This window comes from Anser anser, assembly GCF_964211835.1.
Source record: "Anser anser genome assembly, chromosome: 13".
Lineage (NCBI taxonomy): Eukaryota > Metazoa > Chordata > Aves > Anseriformes > Anatidae > Anser > Anser anser.
Window position 1 is genome coordinate 7,369,228 of NC_139734.1, and position 20,805 is coordinate 7,390,032.

Genomic DNA, 20,805 nt, shown 5'->3' on the forward strand with positions numbered 1-20,805 from the left:
GCACCAGCCTCAGATATTCCCTAAGGTGCTGGATGGCCCCACCTCAGTCCTCTTCCACTCCTGGCTGGCATTTATGGGGACGACTCCGCTGTGCTGAAGAGCAGGAAGCAAATGGGGGCCTTTTGCCGCAGCAGCAGGAGCTGCAACATCTCGCAAAACCCCGGCATTAAAGCACGTGGGTGATCGTCTCCCCAGGATCTCCACCCATGATCCTTCCTGCTTCGGAAGATTTATTTGATTTTTTTTTGATTATTTTTTTTGGTAACACGGAAGCAAGAGCAGGAGGAAATACATAAAAAGCCGGTGCCTGGGAGGCTGCAACCTCTGTCCTCCTTCCGCTCCGTGTGTCAGCGGCGGCTCCAGCCCCAGCTCCTCGAGGAGGCGGCCGGACCCTGCACCGCTGACCGCTCGGCCCTGAGATCTCCCCGCAGAGACCCTCTGGGAGAGATGGGACAATCCTGGGGGAAAGCTGCGTTGCTCCCCCCCAGCTTACACAATCCTTAAGGCTTCTTGCGATGACCTTACCCAGACGTGCCTCTGAAGGCGCAGCCGGAGCAGCAGCTTGCAGGGCATGACGCGACCAGCGGGTGCCCAATACCATGGGTCAGAGCGGAGGGGACAGCATCCCGCATCCCTGGCCCCGGGCCTGTGCAGAAAATAAGAGGTTCTCTGCTTTAAACCATTGTAAAACTCGAAACACAAACCAAATGCTGTGCGGGATGGATATCTAGATTAATATCGTGTACGTCGTGCTGATGCACAGCGGGCTTTTTGAAACGGGGCACGCTTCCAGGCTTTCCTCCCTCTCGAGCAAGGAGAGGACCAAAAGCCGTCCCTGGAGCAGAGCCCGCGGGTCCCACCGGTGGCGCTGGGCTGAGCGGGTCCCTGGTGCCCTCTGGTGCCGGGTGCTGGCTTTGCCCAAGCCTGCTCACCGCCCAGCAGGAGGGAGGCGCGGGCTGTGGGGCTGGGAAATAAAAAGCTGCAGCTCTGGCACAGGCACCCAGCAGCCCACGACGCATCCCCAGCACCCCAGAAAGGCAGCGGGAGGGGAGCGCTTGGGGCAGCTCCCCGACACCCGGCACCGACAAACCCTCAGGTTTTGGAGCAAAGCCATTGGCGTCACGAAGCTGGCGCAGCCCAGGCCCAGCAGGGAGCCACGGAAAGAGGTTTTTCTCCCCAAAATGTCTCATATGCAAAGATCTGGGCACCCGGCGCATGCGGACCACACCGGTTCGTTTCCTTCCACCCTGTCAGCACCTGGCTGTGCCCGTGCAGGGGCAGCCTACGCAGGGGCACCGCAGGCTGTGGGGTCACAGGCTGTGGGGTCACCGGCTGCAGCCGATACAAACCCGGGCAGCGTGGGGAGCAGCGCTCCAGCCCACGCGGTGCAATAACGGAGCTCTCCCTTAGAGGTCAGCCCAACATCAAAACTGGTCCCCAAAATCCGCACGGATGGATGCGGTTCCTGCAAAGAAGAATCTGATGAAAACGGGCCTTTGGGGAGGGCAAGGGGTGTTCTCCGACACCTGCAGCCCTCACCTTGCTGCCTGCAGGAGGGTGCTGCTAAAAAGCGAGCTCTCACGCATGCTCCCCAGCTCCGTGGGGAGGGGGAACCCTGCTGGGACAAAGCCCCGATGCCTCCAGGGGGTGGTTTTGGGGAGCAGGACGACTGGCAGCCCGGTCTTGCTGCCTCTGCGATATTTTGCATGCCCAAAACAGATGGAACAGCTCGGCAGCTCCAGGCAGGTGCCGGCTCCTTCCCATGGGACGCTGCAGCCCAGCGGGATTTTGTTTTCCATCATAAAACAGACCTCAGCATCATACTAAAAATAGAGAGATTAAAAAATAAGTCTCCAGCACGCAGCTCCCGGGGTCAGCAGCTGCTGGGGATGGCAGCAGGGCTGAGCTGTGGGGATCCTGGTGCTGAGCATCCCTGCTCCGTGTGCGTGGTTTTGGGGCACACAATGAGGATGGGTCCCCCGGCACAGCAGCCTGCTGGTGCACCCCTAAGAACAGAGACCTTAACGCAAGGACTCGGGGAGGTAAAGAGGAAATTAAATGCACAGCAACCGCAGTCTTCAGCGGGACGGTCACCTGCGTCTCCCTTCGTGGCACAGCGTTGCTCTGTCAGGGCTGCAGAAATTGCTTTGGGAAAGAAAAACAAAAGCGATGCTTGAAAATGTGAAATGCATTTGCGTGAAGACAGATTTGCGTGCATTTGTTCAGCACGCAGACTCACCAGCGAGTGGATTTGCGTTTGTCAGCAGGTAATTAACGCTGCAGCTCTGAAAGCACCCGGGGTGGGACGGGGACGTCCCAAGCACCGGTGCCCTCCAGCAGCCACGAGTTGCTTCTCCTGCCACCTGTGCAGCAGGAAAACGGTGGCAAAAGGTTAAAGCAGCACAGCCTCCAGCCCACCTCCGGCAGCGTGGCTCCACCACACCGCTGCCCCCACGGCCACGCTAACGCCGTCCTGCCTGGCAGCAGGGGTGCTTGGAGCCCCAGATCCGCAGGGCACAGCATGGACCCCACCTTTGGATGGCCCCTGAAAGGTGGAGGCAGAGCTTGAGGAGCAGGATGAGGCCCGAGGCTGTGACCCAGGTGCTGCCAGGCACACGCACCCCGTCCCTGCCCTCTCCCCGTGTTGCTTTGCTCCTTTTGGGACGAGGTTTCTGTCCCCTGGCAGCAGGAGAGCCCCCTACGTGCTCGCAGCTCCTTTTTCACGGCCGATCCCATTTCAGACTTTCTGCCCGTGATTAAAATGAAGAATAATAATCGGAGCTCATCCATCAGTGACAGCTGGCGCCTGCCCTCTGCTAAAGAGCTTCGCTCCGCCTGGGTATTTTTTTCGCTCCCTAAATTCAATTAGGTGTAATTAGGACTCGGCCCCATTACGGCCACGACTCCCCCGGGGCCAGGCGTGGGGCTGGTGGCCTCTCGCCTCCTGCTGGCCCCGCTCCCGCAGGAGCCAAAATGCAGCAGCATAAATAATAATTAAATATTAAAATGAATGGTTCTGAACAACTAGCCCTCGCCCCTACAGGTCCCAGCTGCCTCCCGTTAGAGGCATTGAGGACCAGGTTTCAAACAGCTCCAACCACAGCTGGTGCAGGTCCGCCCTGACCGCACCTTGGGCTTCTCAGGTGGGCAGAGCTCCGGGGGGCACCGGGCCTGCTGCAAGCCTCACGGCTGCCCAGCCCCAGGAGAGCTGCCCCTGGCCTCTACAAACCCGGCGACACGTCCCCGTAGCTCTGGGGGCTTTGTTTCTCCGCACCTGGAGCTCGTGGCTGGCTCAGGGAGTTTTAGCAAAGCCTACTGCGGCTTTCCTTCTGGAAGAGGCGGCAGTGAAGAACGAGGGGGTGAAGCAGGGGCAATGCAGGGAGGTGGGTGGCTCCTCACTTGTATCTTTTCTCCCCACAAATTAAACCTGTTCCTTCGGCCCACCTGCGAGGCCAGCACATCAGTGCGGGGTAGCAGGGAGGCGAAGCCACCGCTGGTTCTCCTGAATCAACTGAAGCCAGGGAGAAAGAGGGAAAAACCCGACTCAGGGTGGTGCCTTGAACGATGCTTGTGTTGCAGAGTTCACTTGGTAGCACCAAGCTCAGCCGAGGAATGAGTGCTACAGCCCAGCAGTGTGTTGTGCTCTAACACACGTCTTCTGCAGCCTTCTCCTGCTGAAAAAGTCACTTCACTTGCAACCAAGAGACAGGAGAAGGGAGGAGGGAGAAGAAAGAGGTATAATCGAGGATCAAGCAAGCCAGAAAAACACACAAGCGAGATCAGGTATTCTCTAAAAATCCGAAGTTTATTCATTAGAATTCAGTGAAAGGAACATTCAATTTAAAACACAGTCAATACATTAAAAAGTTGAAAGAACTAGTAGCAATGAGACCAGACCAGGACAAAGCCCCCACCAGTCGGTCCCCTCGCGGGGGCCAGAGGGGAACCCGCTGCCTCCGCCGGGCTGCCCGGAGCACTGGGGCCAGCGGTGCCGGCAGCAGGGCTCCCTTGCAGGCGGCCACGGGGGGGGACAGCGAGGGATGGACGTGGGCAAAGCGCTGTTTCGTTAGCACTGACGGGCTTTTCTAGATTTCTGCGTGTTCCCTGCACCACAAGCAAGGCACCTGCAGAGGCAGCGGCAGCGCGGGCGCTGCTCCCAGCAGTGGGGAGCGCGCAGCGGGGTGCCGGAGGGGCAGGAGGTGGGCTGGCCGGGCTGAAGGCCTTTTTCCTTTTCCATTTTCTGGGATCATACAGGCGCGGAGAGAAGAGCCAGTACCACGTCTGAGCTGCACTCGAGACAGGGCCTGCACACCAAGGGGCAGAGGGAATGTGAAAGCAGCGAGGGTCAGCGCACCCCCGGAGCATTTGCCAAGCCACCTGCCTTCCCACCCCTGCTCTGGGAATGGGGCAAAGCCATTTAAAAAAAAAAAAAAAGAAAAAGAAAAAAACCTAGCAGCACTCCTTTTTGTTAGGAGCTATTTAATTAAAAGACAAAAACCTGTGCAGAGCTAAACGTCTCGGATAGAGCTGGCATCTCTGCCGGCGTTGGCTGTCGGGGGAAGAAGGGACAAATCTGCTTTCAGTCTCAGTAATTTTTTTAGCTTTTCAGCATTTAATTTTCTTTTTGCCTGTCACTGTTTGGCATTGTTCTCTTCTGCTCAATTAATCAACATGACCTTCTGCAGAGGAGTTATGTCAGCCCTTACACCCCACACAGGGTTGCAAACTGCAGGGGCACAGACATAGAGTCAAGCAAACAAAGCAGCATATTCATTCAACTAAAAAAAAAAGGGGGGGAAGAAAAGAACCACGTTAACTAGCGTTAGGTCTTAGCTTACCAGAAGCTCTCGTTTCAATTAAGATCCCAAAATTCGAGGCAGTGTTGCTCCGGGAAGAAGCCAGGCGGGGAGGGGACCCTCAGACCGCAGGGTTATTTTCAGAACGATTCCCAGACAGCCACGGAGCAGGCCAGGCTCACAGCCCTGAGCAGCCCCAGAGAGGATCTTTGCCACTGGTTTCAAGATCATCACGGCAAACCAGCCGACAGCATCTCCTGCCCCGCGAGGTTGTACGGGGATTTAAGAAAAGCCCCAGTATTGGACAGAGTAATTACGCACACAGAACGGAAAGCCCCAGCTGAAATCCACGCTTTTTTAGTTTAAAAGACAGCCAACAACACTTTCAGGGAGAAATCACCACGGTCCACAAATTCAGATTAAAAACAAAGCTAGAAAACAGGTGACAAGTGTGACAAACCAGTATTAAAACAAAGACATCTTAGCGGCGTCCACAAAGAGAGAGTAAGTATTGGCAACGGACTGGCGGCTGATTTTCAGAGCCAGGCCCTCATATAAAGTTGAGCAGCGTGGTACACAAGGGTATGAGAAGCGAGGTGGTTTTCTTGCATTGCACAGGCAGTGGCAGCAGCAGTGACAGCAATAAATTGCTTTTTCTCCATCGGAACTGTAAACCACACCATTTTAAAACACAACGTACGTAAGTAAAAGAACAGTCCATAAAATCTCCCCATGAATATAAAATGCAAAACTATACAAAAATAGATAAAATCGACCGTTTTCTTGTGTGTATATAAAAAACAAACAAACGAACAAAAGAACAAAGTCCCCAAAATGCAATACAGAGTTACTTGGTAGGCTGACCTGAAGGGCAGTGGTTTGATCTGTAAGTTAACAGCGATAATCCACCACTCCGAGCCAAGGCTTTCCCTGGAAGGGACGTACTCAGTTCCTTGAGGTTTGGGGGAGATTTTCCTCAATATCTCAGCAAGACAACCTGCTATCCTCACTCCTATGACTTATTTTTTGGCTCAGCAGACCCCTTTTTCACAAAAAGCCTCAATTACTACTCTCAAACTCGGGCTCCTTGGGTAAGTCTCTGTTTCACCAGGTTAAAAGACAACAGCTTCATCCAGAGACGAGCAGAACTGCTGCAGTCCTGGGTGAGAAATTGGGCTGCTGCTAGCTTAGATGGGCTCCAAGGACTCAGGTGGGGAATTTCTTGGAAATGGTCCTTAGTACGAGGTTGGCAGTGGTGAACGAGCGAGCTCTGAGGGCATCGCGGGCTGCCAGCCCCTCTCCCCCATAGGAAAGCAGCCGTGGGTCAATCCCACCCCAAGGCAGCAGTGCCCGTGCTCCAACCGCCCCCTGTGCCACCAAACACTCCCTGTTTGGCTTCAGCAAACCCAAACAATCAATTAACATCCCGGTAAATCGGGGAAAGGATGGAGGATCACCCTTACAAGCTTCATTTCCAGACCCATTGCTTCCGAAAGTATTCTGAGTATTTCCCCCCCTCCAGGGATTTGAGCATTAATTTGGACACTGCAACTGTGAGAAATCTCTCCTAAATCCCTAAGGGGACAAGATCAAGGCCCAGGAGCTTGTATTTGGCACTCAAAGCGTAGCTCTTTTATAATTTCCGAGTAGAAAAGTATTGTGGGGAAGATCTGGTCCTATTTATCCCAGAGCAGACAGATATTGTAAGAGCAGGAGTGCATTAGGTAATGAAATCCACTCCCCGGCAGTGAAAATCTACAGCCCGGGTTAGTATAATGAAAATTTTTACTTCTTTTGGTTAATGGGGCAGAATGCTCCAATAATCCTGGAAAATGGGTTTAAAAAGCTTTTAAAAATCTCACTTTAAATCAGCAGGTGTCTGCTTCATTTAGTTCAAATCAAATTAAGAGGAGAAACCTTTGGTATAAAGTCAGATTATCAAGTCTTGGCTGTATTGCTTTCACACATTAGTCTAGGAACCGTTGTCAGTAAGTCTTTCTACTACGTACCTACAACCAAAATAATTATTACTAAAGAGACATGCATTTGCAACTGTACATTCATTTTAGCACTGAGACACTTTCATACTTCACCAGAACTTTGGCAAAGGCTGCGCCATTTACAAAAACACTACGCAAAACCCCCCTGACCTGCGAGATGCCTTTGGTGACACGCTGAAAGAAAATAACCACTAAAAACCCAGGAAGAGGCTGCTGCGGAAGCCAAGCCATTACGGTGAGCACCGGTTTGTGCCGCGGCATCTCTGGTGTTGCTAGCACCGTCTGCCTGCCATCTGTCCCTTGCGAGTGGCGGCGGGTTGCAGTGGAGCTCGGCTACGATGCCGGTGTCGATTAGGGCTGCTCTGTCCCACGAAACCCTTTTGGCTACAACGGGAGCGAACAGAGGGTAGAAGAGTCTGTCCCACGAAACCCTTTTTGATAAAAGAGGAGTGCACGGAGGGAAGGAAAATGCTGCACAGCGGGTTCCCACAGCACCTCCCTGCAGAGGTGCTGGTACAGAAATACTGAAAAATGAAGGTTTAGTCCCACAGATACGCAGACAGCGCTGCTCTAGCCTCAGGAGTCTGTTCACAGAAAAAAAATCATACAGAAATGGAACTGCCAAAAAATCAAAGCCTGGCTTTGCCGTTCCCTGCTCCTTCATGGATGCACAGGGACAGGGATAAGAAGCCTCTTCCCAAGACGAAATAACAGGACTTCATTTTGCTTGGGAACACAGCACAAAGCAGCTCTCGGTGCCTCGGTGCTCCCCAGGCACGGTGACACCGGGGGGCTGCTCGTGTTCCAAGCACATCGGTCAGCAGGTCGGGGGCACGGCCTGGCACCGGCCACAAACAGCAGGCCCTGGAGGAGGGGAACGCTGTGGTATTGCCCGTTTGGGATTATTTTTTTAATGCTAAAAGCTCTGCTGTGAAAAGAAGCAGAAAAAGGGCAAGTCGGGGAAAAAAAAAAAAAAAAAGCTATCTGTAACTGAATTAAGATCAGGCTCCAGAAGTTGGACAGAAGCAGGGAGAGGCCTTGTAAGTCACAGAAGGCGAGGTTTGGGTTACAGACAAAAGTGTTTAAGATCGACCAGGACACAGGAGACTCCTTGAGGAGAGACGGGAGCTCTGTTCCGCCAGCCTCAAAGTGTTCCCAGGAGCTCGCAGCCTCCTCAGCACAGAGCCTGCCTCCTCAGCTCATGTCCCTTCTCCACACTCGTTGAAAGAGGAAAAACAAACAAAACAATCAAAAACCTGCAGCAATCTCCAGCTTTTTTGTTCCCTCCAGTTAGGAGGAAGAAGTTGTGAAGCCTAATTTAGGCTGCGTTACATCCTGTATTCCAATTAACAGAATACTTTCCCCACATGAGTTTATGCAAAGAAAACAAACATGAAGTAAAAAACCCACAAAACTTCCTTTTGAAGAAAGTAACAGCATCGGCAACTTCACAGCTACAGGCACGATGCAAATTTAGCTTATTTCAAAGAATTCCTACATGTGCCCGTGGCCTGGGAGAGGCTAGGAATGTGGGACAAAGCATGGGAAATGCTTCACTTGGAAATTATGCACCATGAAGACAGACCACGACAAAAATGGGCTGAAGTTTTGTTCTGGAAAGGGAATCCATCAAGAGAAAACCTCTCCGAGTGTTGTATTTTTGAGCAAATTAAAGCTAGAGCTGAAAAATGTTATCAGCACGCACACAAAAGCTCCTGCTTTCCTTTTGGGCAGGAAAAAAAAAAAAGTTACGGCAACGTTCCCCTTTCAGCTGAATCGCCTCCTTTCCTTGCTCTCAAAATAACCTGCATCCTTCCTCTGGGGTCCCCAAATCACAAACAAGATGGAAGACATTTAAAGTCTGTACGAAACAAAACATTTCACCAAGAAGAGGAAGAAAACACGATTTCTTCTGAAAGCTTCCCCGAGACTTGCTCCCCTGGCTCCATCCTGAAGCGGTGGCTTCAGGAAGGTGCCCGAAAGCAGCCTGGCCCCAAAAACCCCAAACCAGGGAGACGTGACCCCAAGCAACCAACTAACGCCCGAAGCGAGGGTGCAGGGCAGCAATGCTCCCTGCTCCTCCCGAACATCAAATCCTCAAATCTTTCCTCCAAAGGTGACGGTGCCCCTTGAGCTGAACCTGCCGAGAACAAACCTGCCGTGCTAGAAAAGGGTCTGTTTCCAGAATTTATTCTAGCAGCAATGGGGCCGTGCACTGGGGCCGCATTTTGCATTGCGTATTGTATTCGAGTGTGGTGGCTCGCACTGGGAAAAAAAAAAACAAAAGTGCCTCAGTGTTAATCCATGAATCTAGGAGGTTGCTCTACATCAAACCAGAGTACCCACAGCAGCGCGGAACAGCAGCATGCAGACCAGGTGCTTACTGCAGCTGCAGGAGTTCATCTTTGTTGGCCCAGTTGGACATTAAAGTCGCTCATTAGTGTTCACTTCCTCCCTCCCCCTGCCCACCCTTTTAACCCTCTCCCCCCTCCCCGGCTGCCCAGGAGGAGCTATTTGGCTCCTGTTACATTCACCGCGGCGCTGGGGCAGCCGGCGGGCAGCGCGCTCCCCTGCGTGCCTCTCCCTTTCAGCAGCTCTTTGCCGGCGCTCCCGAAGTGCTCCGCGAAGCAGGAGGGGCTTTTTAAGGTTTCGGTGCTGTCATCGTGGAACTGGGGCACCCCCTGGGCCACGCCGACAGGTTTGCACTTGGCTGGTTTCTCCGGGGACTGAGGGAAGCCGAAGCTCTGCGGCGGCTCCGGCTCGCCCAGCGGTAACACGCGCGCAAGCTTTTTGGCTGCAACTTCTCCGTGGTACCTGTAGGCACCGGGCGCCTCCGGGGGCTGCCTCGTGTCGGCCTGCAGAGGTAAATTGGACGGCCTGACCAGTTGCCTGTCCAGCTCCGGCTCTTGGGGCCGCCTCTCCAGAGCCTCTCTGGCACTGCTGCGGGAAAGGGACAGAAAGGGGGAGTCGGCGTCCGGCTGCTCGGACGGCTCCCAGCCGCTCTCCAGCCCAGCAGCCGGGGCAAAGCCCCAGCGTTTCACCCCCCCGGGAGCCAGCTCGGCGTCGTACTGCAGGTGCTGCAAGCCCGGCCAGCCCAGCACACCGTCGGCCTCCCCACCTGCGGGAGCGGACAGCCCGGCGTCCTCTTTGCTCCTGCTCCTTCTCGCACCGTCCAAGTCCTTTTTGTCCCATTTAGACCAGAGCTGGCACGGCTTAAGGCCGTTCTTGGACACCTGCAGGTCGGCGAGCTCGAACTCGAGGCTCTCCGTGTCGAGCGACCTGCTCCTCCTGTTGACGGAGAGGGGCGCGGGCATGGCCGGGCTGAGCCCGTGCAGGCGCAGGTGGCGGGGAAGGCTGGCGACACCCCAGTTACAGCTCTGGAAGGAGCCCTGGGGGTACCCGGGGAACATTCTCTCGTCACATTCAGCAAATGACTCTTTCTGCACGTAGCTGTCATCAAAGGCCTCGAAGGATGCGGCGATGTCCTCGTCGGCGTTCATCTCGAGGTGCTGCTCGCACTCCCCTTCCCCTTCCTGCTCCACGTCGACGATGTCGAAGGTGACCATGGTGGGGAGGACGGGGAGGTTCTGCGTGAAGGAGGAGCCGGAGTCGGAGCTGCCCAGGCTTTCCGAGAGGCTGGAAAAGAGGGTCCCGCTGCTGGTGAACTCCACTAGTGCTTGCGAGAAGTTCACGGCGTGCTCGGGTTCACATTCGCTGTCAGCCTGGGGCTCCCTGGAGGCGGCCTCAGCCCCGTCGCGGTGGTCGCTCTGCGAGCAGCTCTCGCGCTCGTGGGGCCTGTAGCCGGGGAACGGCCCTGTTTTGGGTGGGGCCACGCCGCCGTGGACGGGCCCCCCGAACAACGCCTGATCCGGGTCAGAATTGAACCCTGGGTTGTTCTTCATGAGCTGAATAAGGCAACTTCCTTGGGCTTTTTGGCTGTTGTAACAGTTCTCTGGACACAAAGGCCCTGGAAAGTCCCTCCACTCCGGGTTTTCGCCTCTCGCCACCGAAACCCCGCTACTCACGCTCCTGTTCGGAGCTTGAGAGGCAATCTGCTCACTACCAAGGCAACTCTGATTTTTGCCAATCAAGCTGGCTGCTCTAGTTTTACATTCAAGGTACTGCTTTTCCCTGGGAACATCGAGCCGTTTCAGGACCGGTTCCCTCTGCAGCTCCCAGTACAGCAGCTCCTTCTGGATGGCAGCTAGCCGCTCTTCTTCGGTTTCCATAACACCCATTTTCTGATCCATCATCTGGATCAAGCCCTTCTCAGCAGGGAGACAGAAGTCCAAGAAGTAGCTGAAGATCTCTGGGCGAGAGACTTTGCTCTCAAACAGGGATTCCTCCCCGTGCGAGGGACTCATTAGCGTCTCATCTGGCTCATAAAACTCGTAAAGTGCATCGCCGCTGTAGCTGTCTCTGGGCAGACGGTCCTTCTTGATCTCGCAAAGCCCATCCCCGCCTTCGTCCTCTGGTCCCGGCGTGGTGGAGTCATAGTAACCCTCGTCGCTGTTAGGTGCAGACTCCTGCTGGTCGCTCTGCGGCGTCAGGAGCTCAACGCCGTCCATCGCCCCCCCGGCGTAGGGGTGGGCTTCTGCCTCGTGCAAACCACGCGTCTCCAGCTTGCTGCTCGCCGCCTGCAGGTCGTGACTGCTCATGGCCGGTGGCAGCTGGGCTTCGTAGCTCCTGTCCCCTTCAGTGGTGCTGTCCCACATCTGCTGGAGGTACTCCTCCGCCTCCTCCGGCATGGCCATCTCCTCCCCGCCGCCCTGGTAGGTGACGAGGCAGGAGCTCCGTTTCGCAGCGTCTCTGCTGCGCTCCACAGAGATCGCGCTCTCGGCAATGCTGAGGATGTCGGGCTCAGCGATGATGTCTCCGCACCCCGTGAGGGAATCGAAGCTCTTCAGGGACGTGACGTCTCCGAAGATGAGGCTCAGCTGGTCCCCAGAGTGCAGCGAGGGAGGGTCGTTGTCTGCCAAGTCGGGATGCAGGGCCACGGGGAGGTGGCTGTAGTCAGACTCTGCACAGACGGCGGCGTCCACCTCTGATTTTGCATCCAGAGCATCCCGGTCCCCAGGCATCGCCACCCCATCACCCTCGGGGCTGCCCTGGTCAGCCCTGAGCCAGTCTGGCTCAGCAGCCTCCCCGGAGTTGGTGGTCGTGCCTACGGAGCAGTTATCCTCCGAGTTCCCTGGGCAGGCCGCAGCGAGGGGGACAGACCCAGGTCCCCTTTCCTCTGTGGCTCCTTGGGTTTCCGTTCCCGTGCCTCGAGTTTTGTTGGCCTCCTCTGAGTCCCCAGTCCACTCGGGGAGCTCTGCTTTCTCACACTCAGCCACCTTGCTCTTGCGGTGACGCCGGATGCTGTTCAACAGCCCCTTCAGGCCTTTTTTCGGTCTGGGGAAGGATGACTTCTCTCCGTTGGGCTTCTTCTCACAGCCCTCAATACTCCCTGGTGGAGAGCCATCCTGCCTGCCAAAATCAAACTTGACGCTGGTGTCTATGGCCACGTGAACGCTTTGGGAGCTCGGCAGCGGGCAAGGATGCGAATCCTTGCTTCCATCCGAAGGGCTTTCCAGCTGCACCCTGCTGCCCTCGTCATACACAGCACCGCTGATCCCATCGTGGGTCTTACTTTTACTGAGGCCCTTTTTCGAGGCTCCTTTCCCCTGGCCTTTGTTTCTGCCGCCAAAGAAACTGGGCAGCGTACATATGCTCCTCTTCCCTCCAAACAACTTGAAAGCAGTTTTCTTCAGCTTGCCGGGGGGGGCCTGGGGCTGCTGCTGCTGCTCCGCAGCCGCGACCGAGGCATCACTCCACTGGGACAGCCGCTCGCCGTTCTCCTCGGGCTGCTGGTCGCTGCCCTTGCGCTGCCGGCACGCGGCGGACGGAGACCTGCTCCTGGCCGACTCCTCTGTGCAGGCTGCTTCCATGGCAGCTGCTGGGCTCACGTCTGTCTAGCTGGAAGCGAGGACTTCGGTGGCAGAGTCTTCCTCCGGGCACGCGGGCTGAAGCATCGTGGCTGATCTAAAGCAAAGAGAAAAGAGAGAAGAGGTGAGGGCACGGCAGGGGGTGGTGCAGAGTCACTTGCGGCGGTGTAACGAGGCGAGGTGCTTCGTCCCTGTCTGGAACCGGCGCTGCAAAAGCCTCTAAGAGCCACTCGTCTCGCCTCACCTGCTACAGCTCGGCATGGAAATGCCACAAAACTTAAACTCACCAGACCACCAGTCCAGGAAACCCACCAGCACCCACGGGGCAGCATCACCGCACCCAGGCCTGGCCCCGCGCCACCTTGCTTGCAGGGACGTTTGTTTGGCCTCCTTTTGCCAAAGGGGCAACGAGGGGCTGCTAACAGCGGCCTGCCGGCACAGGAAGCAAGGGCGTCTCCAAAAGGGAGAGGGACTGACACCTCCCAAACTCTACTTCCAGCCCTCCCAAACAGGAGGAAGCATTTTGATAGAGAGCCAAGCCAGGCAGCAGCCCTCGCAGTAAGCGTGCACCCAGCTGAAGAGCTATTTACCGTACTTTTTTTTCCCCCCTCTCACCAGATTTCAGTTGTTTTTAAAATCATCTGTCAAGCAAGAAAGAATTGCATTAAAACCATTCATTACAAACCACCCCGATCAGATTATCTCAGTAGCAGAGAGAGAGGTTTTAAAATTTCAGCCTGGATTGATGTCAATAGCAGAGAAATAAAATAATAATATTTCTTCTCCAGAGTCGAGATTGGAGAGAATAAATCCAACGAGGATTGTAATGCACTGCTGAGCCGCTGTACCTGAGGCTTAGCCCTGACTGGGACGAGGCTGGGAAAGCTTCCCACAGGCTTTGCCCAGAGATCCTGAATCAGAAACACACCCAGACGATGGCTCCTGGAGCTCAACAGCGAACCCGCCACCTAAGATCTTCTCTCGAGCCTTGGGAGGCTGCACAGAGAGTATCACAACGGTTATTTGCCCCTGTAATTAACGAGAGCCCTGGTGATCTGAGGCTTCTGGGGCCTTCCCAGAGCATCCCAGCGGGGTTGCGGCACTTTTCTAGCTCTGACAAAGCACTTCTGGACTCCTGGATGCTTCCCAAACCCTTCTGGAGCAACTCCAGGCTTTCTATGGAGCCTCCCCAGAGCCTCCCTGCAGAGATCTCTTTAGGTAGGACTGAAAGACAACAGCACGCATACATGTGTGCGCACAGATTGTTTAAGAAGTGGCAGAAAAACGAAACAGGAAAGAGATTTCACAAATTCAAATTGAAAACAAACTCGCTCTGGCTCCACATCAGCACTAGCATCAATGGATGCGCGCTGCTGTGACCACATGGCTATTTATAGATGCTCGCAAAATAAAGTCACCAAGGGCAAAACCCCAAACCTGCGATCGGGGTTAAAAGCAAAACCAAGCAAATCCCCATAAAAGACAGCACTTGGCCTGTCCTCAGCTTCCTGGGGTGGCCAAGAGGGCCAAGGGGGAGCCGGGCGATCTGGGGGCGAGGCAGTTTTCTGCCCCAGGTCCAGAGCACCTAGGCCTGACCCCGGCCAGGTCCTGGGGGTCTGTTAGCACACAGCTGTGGCACAGCACCCTCGCCAGCAGGCTGTCCTGCTCCGAAACCGAGCTCTGAGCACCACATCCCCCCCTCCAGGGCTGAGGACAGAGCCTGATGTGGAAGGGACAGCCTCCATCCTCCCCAGCGCCTGCTGGAGCAGGGGCCCGCGCGGCACCCCGCTGGGCTTTCCTAACTTTGTAGGTTTGCAAACATGCACGGCCACCTCAGCTTTCAGCCACAAAGGAGGAGGAAAGCAGCCCAGCCTGTGCCTAAAAGCTTCGGGAAAACGTCACTGATTTATCCCCCAAACACACCGAGGGGCTGAGGCCACTCATCAGGCCGCTCTCCTTCACGCGGGCTGACGCTGCCTATGGTAAGCAGGCTGCTAAATCCTTTCTTTGTGTCGCACCAGAGATTAGGTGGGGAGCCCCTGATAGCGATCGGTGGCCTCACCCAGCTCGGCCCAGCTGCCTTTCGGCAGCGCCTCACCCTGCAGGGCCAGAAACCCCCAAATCCCTCGGCGACCCCCAAGCGCAGCACTGCAGAAGGGTCCGGCTGCTCGCGCTGTTGCCTCCTCTCACCAGGAGCCCAGCTGTGCCCAAAACCACAGATGTTTCTGAGCAGGGAGGGATGGAGGCCCCGATGCAGCGCTGGCCAGGCAGCAGTGGAGCCCCAGAAATCTGCTCGCACCCCACCAAGCACCCGACGTACACCTGAGCGCAAGGAAATACCTCCTCCTCAGGCAGCACACATCCAGCCGCGGGTTTTTGGCCCCCACGTCAGATCAGAGACCTTCCAGAACAGCAAGAAGCACTGAAGGGACGAGGCCCGAGCACAACAAACCAGGAATCCCCCCCCATGCAGGCAGGTGCACGGGGACGGCACAGCTGCTAGCAGGGGAGGTGTGCACCCAAGCACGATCAATTAATTCTCGCAGGCACCAGGCAAGGACAAGCTACAATCAATTAATTCTCAGCAAGGGAACAGGAGCGTCGTCCTGATGCTACAAACAGGGGACTGGGAATTAAGGGACTTACCGCATCTCAGGGGAGTCTGTCCTGCTGCCAGGATTAGGAGGCAGAAGCACCCCCGGCAAGAGAGCGGATTTCTGTAATCCGGGAGAGCTGCTCGAGCACCGCTTGGAGGTTTTGTGTCAGACGCAGCACCTCCTCTCCTTAACCCGGGGGCTGCTTTTGCCGCAGCTGGTGCTACAGACAGCCAGAGCAAGCCTGGGGCTGGCCCGGCTCTGCAGCACGCCCGGGGAGCCATTGTGGCAGGCTGCTCACGGGACCTTTCCAAAAGTGCGGTTGTGCTCCAGCTCTGGAGTTAAAGAACAAAAAATTTGAGCAAATAACAGGGAGCCCAGCCCTAGCTGGAATTCACCAGATTCTGACCGAGCCCGCAGACAAAAGAGATCCTTCCACGGACCTCCGGAGCGCCTCGTCTGAGGCAGCAGGAACTGAGCTGCAGGCATCTGCGGTGGGAGAGCTCTTCCCCGAGCTCTGGTGCTCCCTCCTGCTGCGGCGGCGCGATCCCTTCCCACAAACTGTCGGGTTCCTCCACGTGGGAGCTCCTGCCCCGCAGGGCTCCGGGCCTGTCCCAAGAACCAAAAGCCCTGAGAATTGGAAACCACCTTCCATTTTCCAAAGTATTTTACTCGTGGCCATTTTATACCTACTTGAGCTTACACGCCTTTTCCCTTTTGCAGTGCTTAACCCGCAGTACACTTACCCCTAAACCAGATTCCCAGTTCTGAGGCCGAGCGAGCCCTCCCGACTCCCCCCGTGCAGCGTGCTCTGTACCCCCCGAGCCACCCTGCAGCCTGTTCCGTGCCCACGATGACAGAAATTAAATCCTTCCTGAACAGAGGCAGCGAGAAGAGGGGCGAGGGCCGGCAGCTGAGTGGCACTACATACCTGGCAGCTTCCCCCCTGCGCCCCCGACAGAGCCATCACGGAGGCGCCCCACATAGCCCCGCGGTGACGGCGGCAGCACAGCCCCGATCCTTCTGCAAATCCCCCACAGGAGCTCCACTCAGCTAGTATTTCGCCGGACGCTGCTTACGAACAAGCAGCAGCTCTCCCCGTGATGCCCCCTACGCTTCCGCACCGCTGACGCCCCGTTTGCAGGCGCGTTATTACAGCCATCAGTACGGGCACAGAACTGCCACAGTGTGCCGCCCCGATCCTCAAATGAACTGTTGCGCAAACGATTTTTGTTACAGTAAAAACAGCGGGCGATAGAAATCGTTTTGTTGGAAAGCTGCGTGTTAATGTCATTCTGTCTAAGAGACAAAGACAACTCGAGCACTTCAAAGTTTCAGTCCCGAGGCCTGATTTACCAGGAGCTTTATAGTTGTAAAACTCCTTTAGTCAGAGCTGTGATTTTCTTCAGTTGGTTTTTTCCTGCGATAATTACACCAACGTGAAGCACCACGTGGGCAGATATCTACAAGTTCAAGAGTGCCTGGCGCCGGTGCTGCTTATCCCCAAACCTGCTGGTATAACCACATCCACAGCGGGGAAGCATTGACCCTTTACCCCACCTGGGTGTAATTAACATGCCATATTTACATACTTATGGAGACAGCCGGGATCCTCAGGCAAGAGAAACCCTACAGCTTAGGCAGAGATGCTGCACTTACGCGGCAGCACCTTGTTTTTACGGCAAGAGATAGCTGGTGTGCCAGAAAAGGTCCCGAGACGCTGGCGCTGACTCAGAACGAGCTTCACAATTTGCATTCGCCACCAACCTCAGCTTTCCCCTGCTCAGAGCTTTCGCCTCCCCTTTTGTAAAAGGAAATTCTTTCGTGTTTCATCGCGTTTTAACATCAGGCAGGTGGGTTTGGAGCGTGCTGACACAGATGGGAAAAGAGAGAGACGCACTGGGGAGTAAACAGCACCTAGCCACCCAGCACGTCCCTGCTCCGGCTCTGAGCTGCCACCGAAGATGCTCAGCAGCGGCCGAAAATCAGCCCAAAACCTGAGAAATGAGTCAGGTCGCACAAAACCGATGCCCAAGGAACAACCTGCTGCACCAGGGGCACTACCGAGCAAGGAGCCACCGCAGCCTGCTTGCTGCAGGACCTCAGTCCCGAGCAGAGCTGACCCGGAGCAGCGCAGCGACAGCAGGCACAGACCTCGGGGTAAGCCAGCAGCGCGGCGCCTTCCCCTCACACCGAGATCACAGCCACCACAACTGCGAGTAGTAACCACATGAAAAAAAAACGCAAGCGAACGCTTTTACGAGACGGGTGTAAGTTTAACAGCTCTGCCTGAGGAGCTCGTGACGCCTCCATTAAGTCTGGTGCTGAATGGGAAGGCAGATCCCTCCCACGGAGGCATTCCCGTGCCTCTCCCCACTCAGCCCCGGCGCGCGGCTGTTTGGGTGCCTCGCTCCACGCACGGCTTGTCTCGGCTGCTGTCCGTCACCTCGCAGCCTTTTGGATGCGAAAGACAGAAGCCTGGTGGGAAAGGTCACAATAAACTTACGGAGAACAGGGACATCAGACAAAAACGTGCAGTCACCCAACCTTTGGGGGAAGACGGAGCGCATCAAGGGGCTCAAGCAGTTCACAGTTAACCTCAACACCGATGCTGCGTAGCAGATCCAATCCTGCCCAGGCCAGAGCGAGCACCAACAGAAACCTGAGCCAGTACACAGCACAGGTATTTTGGTCTACCAGAAAAACACACATGAAAATTCAGTTTTCCACTCGTGGCTCGCGGATGGCTGAATTTGTGCAAAGTGGGACACCGGCAGTTACCGGTCGGGCCTCAACGGTTGGGGACGAGAAACACGGCCAAGAACCTGGGGCCACATCCAACGCCACGATGAATCCGGCCGCAAAAGCCTCGTCCAAACTCTTCCTGAAGACCGCGGAGTCTCAGCAGGGAAAGAAACCCAGAGCCGTGTCGGGATGCTTGGATCCCGCAACCTCTGAGAGCCAACAGCCGCGTCGGTGGGTTCGACGCCAGGGTAGGAAGGCCGGGGGGACGTGATTCCCGCTGGGGACAATCGGTCTGTCGGGTGCTGGGCTTGGCACGAGCGCGGTGCCACCTCCGTGGGGTGCCACCTCCGTGGGGTGCCACCTCCGTGGGGTGCCACCTCCGCGTGTCGCCCGTGGCAGCCCCCGTGGAGATGGAGGGGATGAAGGCACGGCGGCTCTCGGGGGGCTCAGCTCAGCCTGCCCCCCTCAGCAGCCCGGCCTCTCCTCTCCTCCCCGGGCCCTTCCCCAGCCCGGAGCCCCCCTTCCCCGCACCCCCGGGACACCCTCGCCCTCCGCCGGCCCCGCGCCCCCCTCACCCCGGCAGCTCCAAGCCCTCAGCTCCCAGCTCCGCGGAGGCTGCCACGGCCGGGCCCAGCACCGCTCCCGGGGCTCCGGTCCGGGAAGGAAGCGATAAAAAACAGAAAAATAAAAAAAAAAACCCGAGCGCGGCCGCCACCCCCGGGGGACCGCGGCCGGCCGGCCCCCGCGGCCCGGTGCGGCGGGGCGAGCCGGGGCCTTGCGTGGCGGCCGCTGCCGCAACAAAGGGCCCCGCCGCCGGGCCCCGCCGGCCGCCCTTACCGGCGTGCTGGGCCGCGGCCGGAGCTCGGCCGAGGAGGAGGAGGAGGAGGAGGAGGAAGCACGGCCCGGCCCTGCCGTGCCCGCCGCCGGGGAGGGACGGGGCGGCGCCAGCCGAGGAGGGAGGGACGGGGGCGGTGGGGGTTTGTCAGCAGCCGCCCGTTGGGGCGGGCCCTGGGGGCCGGTCCCGGTTCTGGGGTGTGGAGCGGGGGAAGGAGGCGACGGTCGGGGCGGGGACGGAGCCGCTGTGGCACACGCAGCCCTGACTGGCTGTGGCAGGGGGCTGCTGCTGGCCCTGGCGAGGCTCTGCACCTTGAGCCACCCCTTCGGGTCACCCCGCTGCGAGCCAAAGGCCAAAATCCCCATTAAATTAATATCTATTTTACTGGATATTACTGGATATTTACCCTCTCTCTCCCTTCAGATGACCACCATCAGGGCCTGGATTTTCACCGAATGGGGGTTGAAACCTTATCACACGCATGAAGGGCGAGCAGCCCTTGTGCCTGGCTGCCTGCACCAGGCTGAGCCTCCCACAGCTGGCCAGAGGTGGAACATCCTTCCCCCTGTGATCCTGGCGCCACGAACCAGAAATTCAAGGAGATGCTTTAGGAAGTGAGATACCAGCATCTCTTAGCAGGCAGAGGAAAAGGGAGCACAGCAAGAGGGGCTCCAAAAACTCCTCCTAATCACAGAACACCCATTAATTAATACATGCATGCAGCTGGCATTAGAGTCACCAGCTGGTACTTGCTTAGTGTGATTACTCTGAAAATGAAGTTTTTCATCCATTCAAGTATTAGCTGATTTGATTTCCATTCCAGGTCAGCAGGGCCTGTGAGTCATTATCTGCTTACACCTGCCTGACAGCCCAGGCACGGTGCAGGGGGGTGTCATCCCCAAAAACCCATCCCCCAAACCCCCAGGGGCAGCTCACCTGCTGGGGAACCAGCTTTCTTCTCCACAGCTGCACGGCGAAGGCTCAGGACCCCCCAGGTGATGCAGACTCAGCCGCACTCCCCTGCCTACAGCTGAAAAGCAAAGGCACCTTTTCACCTCCCCACGTGCAGGAGTGGTTTGGTGGAGGTGAAAGCTGCACCTGCGTGAGTCCAACCCTTCCCTGGATGTTTGGGGAGCACTGTGACAGCAGCAGGGCATAAGCTCCAACTCAAAATCCTGCAGGGCAATACAGAGTAGAACAAGAACAGGACCAGAGTTACCTGTCATCAACTGCAGCCAAAGAGCCAGCACGTGCTCCTGGGTAGAGCTTGAAGTTTATGCAATCCTCTCAGGCCTTGGTACCTAAAACAACTTCCCTCTAACTTCTATTGCCATTTCTGAAGAGAAACCTGGAGATGAATTAGTGCTGAATAAGCAGCTGGAGGGCTTCTCCACACAGCACAAGCCAGGGTCAGGCCCTTTGGAGGAAGGCCTCATACTGTTTATGGCAGCCTACAGACATGATAAAAATCTGCACTTTTATAAAGCCTCCATAAAACTATGCTTCCTAGGATGCTGGATCATATTGTTGGTAATAGAAGATGAAATAATACAATATTGCTTAATATGTGTTACATTTGCGATGTACTGTTCCGGGGCTGCACTTGGAAGATACAAAATATATGTGCAAGGATAGCATGGGAGAATGCACCGATTTATGATGAGGAGTAAGGAGGGCTAAAAGAATGCTCAGTTTGCAAGACATCTAGGTAACTGGGGCCTCTTGGACCCTGGGAACTGGATCAAACCAACCTTGCGGTTTGGACTGAGACCAAGGGCTCAGAGAGCATGCCTAAGAAGAAAAGGTTAAGAAGTTCAACTCTGATGAAGACATCTTACTTCATCCCGATGACCACCAGAGAGTAATACGCAAGCGCAGAAGGACTGATAAGATAATTAGCATACGAAG

The 20,805-nt window shown here is 56.1% G+C and overlaps 1 protein-coding gene and 1 long non-coding RNA gene across 5 annotated transcripts; one reads left to right on the forward strand and one right to left on the reverse strand.

Annotated features, from left to right (window-relative positions):
- Positions 1 to 1,982: 1,982 nt before the first annotated feature.
- On the forward strand, positions 1,983 to 8,587 carry LOC310880843. Its single transcript, XR_014571947.1, has 2 exons — positions 1,983 to 3,383; positions 3,580 to 8,587. It is a non-coding gene; the product is annotated as an uncharacterized lncRNA (long non-coding RNA).
- AMER1 (APC membrane recruitment protein 1) lies at positions 3,787 to 19,569 on the reverse strand. Of its 4 annotated transcripts, none has more exons than XM_083797238.1 (2): positions 19,304 to 19,569; positions 3,787 to 12,820 (listed from the first exon to the last, which is right to left on the reverse strand). In XM_083797238.1, exon 2 carries the CDS (start codon positions 12,724 to 12,726, stop codon positions 9,307 to 9,309), a length of 3,420 nt encoding a protein of 1,139 aa, XP_083653364.1. In that variant the 5' UTR covers positions 12,727 to 12,820; positions 19,304 to 19,569; the 3' UTR covers positions 3,787 to 9,306. The 4 variants fall into 4 exon arrangements, with proteins under 4 accessions (XP_083653364.1, XP_083653361.1, XP_083653362.1 ...); XM_083797235.1 differs by lacking the exon at positions 19,304 to 19,569 and adding an exon at positions 18,900 to 19,171; XM_083797236.1 differs by lacking the exon at positions 19,304 to 19,569 and adding an exon at positions 18,638 to 18,849.
- Between the last annotated feature and the right edge of the window lie 1,236 nt (positions 19,570 to 20,805).